This window comes from Melozone crissalis, unplaced genomic scaffold, assembly GCF_028551555.1.
Source record: "Melozone crissalis strain CALT ecotype California unplaced genomic scaffold, PUWL_Pcris_2 ptg000096l_1, whole genome shotgun sequence".
NCBI classification, from domain to species: domain Eukaryota; kingdom Metazoa; phylum Chordata; class Aves; order Passeriformes; family Passerellidae; genus Melozone; species Melozone crissalis.
Genome location: NW_026535873.1, coordinates 2,470,363 through 2,475,004, shown reverse-complemented (window position 1 = coordinate 2,475,004; position 4,642 = coordinate 2,470,363). Strand labels below are relative to the sequence as shown.

Below are 4,642 nucleotides of genomic sequence, written 5' to 3'. Positions count from 1 at the left end.
CTAACTGGAACCTGGGGACACTCTCTCAGTTGTGTCCATCTGTGGGACTCATTAAAACTTCAAGGAACTTCTATGTCTAAATTTAATTTTGAGTTCTTGAGAAGTTTTTGAACACTCTCTGAGGGACTGAGTCTGATGTAAACAACACCAAATCCCGAAGAGGCTCATTAAAATCCTTGTGCTGTTTCTGTGCTGCTGAGCTTTAAAGGAACGGCTCTTGCCAGGGCCAGCTCCTCTTCCAGCCCAGCAGGGCTGAGAGCTCTGCCTGCAGGCACTGAAGGACAGGAGCCAGGCAGAGACAGGCTGAAGGCAATCAGGATTGGGAAGACATTGAGCTGAGACTTCACTTGGGGAAAGATCTTCACAGCCCTGTGCATGGTGAGTGTGTGGGTGCAGGGCAATGTCCCCTGTGCTCCTGGAGGGATCTCCTGAAGCCAGCACGCCCCACAGCCTGGGGGATGTGTCAGGAGGACTCTCCCACATTCTCTGTGGCACAGGAGGAGGAGGATGAGAATGTGCTGCAGAGCGGGGCTGCCCCGGGAACCGTCAGAGGGACAGGGCAGGACGGCTCCTGCTGCCAGGGACGGCTGCAGGGGCTGAAGCTGGGGCTGCAGCCAGGGCTGCCCAGGGCTGTCCTGCAGAGCAGCTCCTGCAGCCCTCAGGGCTCTTGGCCAGCCCAGGGCATGTGCCACCTGCCAGGGGCAGCTCTCAGCCTGCCTGGCAGCTCCCCATGGACGCTACAGGGGAGAAGTTGGAGGTGGAAGGAGCCACCCCCATCAGGGCAGATTCCTCCTGCTGTGGAGATGGTGCTGCATGGCCAGGGCTGCTCTCAGCTTCCTCCCCAAGGGAAGGGAAAGGGGCTGTCAGCTTTGGTTGTGTCACTGAGACTCCTGCACTGTGAGCCTGGGCATCAGCAGATGGGCCTCAGATCACCCTCAGAAAGTGCCTCCTCAGCCTCCTCTCCCTACAGACAGCAGCAGCAGCACCTTGGCTTGCAGCATCTCTGTTTGTCTGGCCTGCCCTTAAGGCCCTGCTGCCAGGGAGATGCCCCTGGGCAGTGCTCTGTGCTGGGAGGGGTCTGCAGGGCAGAGCTGAGCCCCCAGGGCTGGGCTGGGCTCTGGCAGCACTGGCAGGGACAAGGCTTGGATAGAGAAAAACAGCTCCCAGCCGGCACAACTCCAGACAGCAGAGAGACAGACCTACCCTTGGTATCCCATCCTGTCCAGCTGCACAGGGAAAGAGGAAAGGGTTTGGAGAAAATTAGTTTTAAAATGGAGAATTCACAAAGTCCACTTTGTTTTCAAGAAAGTTTTAGGTGTGATCACGCTTAAATCAAAAGAGGTGAAATGAACAAAGGGCATCTGTTTAGCGACTAGCGCTGCGTGCACTGGGGCACAGGGAGCCCTCTTTTCCTTCTGGGCTCCAGAGTGTTCAGGCTGAGAGCAGTGCTGAAGATGAGGCAGAAACTCAGCTCACAAACCCGAACTCAAATAAAGTTTAGCAAAGTTCCCTCACAGGAAGACAATTAATTTTGAAGGGAATTTCAACTAAAATACATATGATAGACTTAAAGCTTTGGTCCAGCTATTCAAATCTTCTTTCAACAGTCCACGATCCCCAGAGTGAAGAAATGTCCAATCTGGCACTGCCATTTCCTTCCCAGGCAGGTGTTAATGCTCTATAAATACCTGTACCCAAAGGCACCAAATGTCCAACAGCAGCTCCATCAGGCACTTCCTCCTGCTGCCATTGGCAGACACACGGCAGCTGCAGCTCCTGCACTTCTGCCTCTTGCTGGCCATCTCCCTGGCTGCCCTCCTGGGCAACGGCCTCATCATCAGCACCGTAGCCTGCGGCCACCACCTGCACACGCCCATGCTCTTCTTCCTGCTCAACCTGGCCCTCAGCGACCTGGGCTCCATCTGCACCACTGTCCCCAAAGCCATGCACAATTCCCTCTGGGACACCAGGACCATTTCCTACTCCGGATGTGCTGCACAGCTATTTTCCTTTCTCTTCTTCATTTCAGCAGAGTATTTTCTCTTGACCGTCATGTGCTACGACCGCTACGTGTCCATCTGCAAACCCCTGCACTACGGGACCCTCCTGGGCAGCAGAGCTTGTGCCCACATGGCAGCAGCTGCCTGGGCCAGTGCCTTTCTCAATGCTCTGCTGCACACAGCCAATACATTTTCCCTTCCCCTGTGCCACGGCAGTGCCCTGGGCCAGTTCTTCTGTGAAATCCCACAGTTCCTCAAGCTCTCCTGCTCCAAATCCTACCTCAGGGAACTTGGAGTTTCTGTTTTCACTACCTTCTTAGCATTTGGTTGTTTTGTGTTCATGGTTCTCTCCTATGTGCAGATCTTCAGGGCTGTGCTGAGGATCCCCTCTGAGCAGGGACGGCACAAAGCCTTTTCCACCTGCCTCCCCCACCTCGCCGTGATCTCCCTGTTCATCAGTACCTCATTTTTTGCCTACCTGAAGCCCCCCTCCATCTCCTCCCCATCCCTGGATCTGGCCCTGTCAGTTCTGTACTCAGTGGTGCCTCCAGCCCTGAACCCCCTCATCTACAGCCTGAGAAACCAGAAGCTCAAGGATGCCCTGAGGAAAATGATGACTAGCTGCTTTTGAGAAGCAAAAAATAGCCTGTTTTCTTTTGCATAGCTTTTGGAATGGAACTCATGACAGGCCCAACAGGCCTTCCTGGGTCTTTGGTAGGGGTCAGAGGGGTTTTTAGTCATAATGTTGTACTTGATGAAGTTATTTAATAACCATTTAATTCACTGTCTTTCTCTTGAATTTAACCCACAAGCTCTGTAAACCAGGGATTGGGCTATCGCTACATTTGAAGAAAAGAAGCTTCCTTGCAGTGCCTGTTTTATCTGGAATTCCAGCTCTGAGCCCTGTGTGAAGTTAGGGGGAAGAAGGGGAAAAGAGTCCCAGCAGAGCAGCACGGCCAGGGAGCAGCAGGGATTGGTCCTTTCAGAGCTGCTCTGCCCAACTCCACCCTGTCCTTGCCAGCCCTGCTGTGGCTGTGAGGCCGGAGTGTTCTGGCAGCTTGGTCACTGTCCTGCTGCGTGTCCCTGCTGTGGCCACAGGCCCTGCAAGGCCATGGGCACTGCTGGGACACAGCTGGGCTCCAGCACAGCAGCTCCAGCAGCAAAGGGCATCTCCTGAGGGCAGGGCAGGGAGGCTTTGCTCCCTTCCAGAGCTGCTGTCAGCAATGTGCTCCAGGAATGCCCTGGCACAGCAAAGTCCAGTGCCTGGGGCAGGGGGGAGTGTGCAGGGGGGGCTCACAGCAGTGTCCTGGCACAGCCAGAGCTCCTGACATGGACCTGGGGCAGCAGCAGAGAAGGACCTGGGCTGTGTCTCTGTTCTGGGACAGCCTGGGAAGGTGCCCCAGGGCAATTGTCCCACACCAGCCCCTGCAACCACCATTGCCAGCACTGGCCTCTCCCCACCTGCAGGAGGTTGTTTGTCCCTGCACGGAGGGACACCAAGTGACCAGGCCAGCAGGTGCCAAGCAAGCCGCAAGAAAGGGCAGGAAAAACTTATGCATCAGAAGAAAGGCAGTTCAATAGTGAAAAACCCAAACCCAACCAAAAAGAACCAAAGCAACACCCACCCCCAACAACACAAAAACCCCACAAACAAACCAACCACAAAAAGAAAAGACCATAAACAGAAGAAAAGCAAATCTCCTATCAGCAGAAAATGTTTTAGCACCCTGTGGTGGGAGAGGATTCTGTATTTGCAGCTGCTTTTTTGAAAGAAAAATATCTTAAAAAAAAGAAATATTCCCTACCACTCTTGCCCTCCCGCTTCTCTAACTTGATTTCTGATCATGGTGTGACATGGAATGGAACATCCCTTGGGTCAGTCCAGCCCGGCTGTCCCATCCCTGTCCCCCAGGAACACTTGCCCACCCCAGGCCCATAGGTTGGGGGGGGTTGCAGACGCCTCATGCGGGGCGAGCACTGAGACAAGGACAGGAGACCAGAACAACATTTACTCTTGTCAAGGACAGTAGAACAGGACAGCCTTGGAGAAACTGATTGAGGACGCACCTCTGGCAAACAGAAGTCACACAAAATGCAAGCAGGATGCCAGCTCAGCTCTGCAAGGCTGACAAAGCAGAAGTTATGCAAAACAATAATATTGCCATACTCAAAAGGGGGGGCTCAAGGAACAGCCACCTAAAAGAACACTGGATGTTGAAGACAAAATCCAAAGAACGATGAAAGGATTTGTGATAAGGGGGTTCAACTATGTCAAATAAACTCAAAGGAACTGGAGATAGCTAATGGATACGTAATCAGTGTGTGTAATAAAAACTCTGTTCATTCAATGCTTAATGCACTCCAATGGAGGAAGGATGGCCCAAATGACCACCATACTGTAATAAAGAATACCTGCTTTCAAATACTCAAAACTGTTCAGAAGTTTCTATCCAGTGGATTTCAGTATCAGTGGTGTCCTTGAGTCCATTATGCCCCAGTTTCACAATGGCCCCTTGGTTCCATGAGGCCCTGCTGTAGAACAATGGACCCTTTGTTCCATTGGGTTCCGTACTGTCAAAATGGCCTCCTTGGTTCTGCACTGCCACAATGCTCTCCATGGTTCCACGAGGCCTTGGTGTGTC

General features: G+C 53.0%; 1 protein-coding gene across 1 annotated transcript; it reads left to right on the top strand.

Moving 5' to 3' along the window:
• The first annotated feature begins 1,707 nt into the window (after positions 1–1,707).
• Positions 1,708–2,631, top strand: LOC128947342 (olfactory receptor 14J1-like). Its single transcript, XM_054291595.1, has one exon. The coding sequence runs from the start codon at positions 1,708–1,710 to the stop codon at positions 2,629–2,631; it is 924 nt and encodes a 307-aa protein (XP_054147570.1).
• Positions 2,632–4,642: the final 2,011 nt, after the last annotated feature.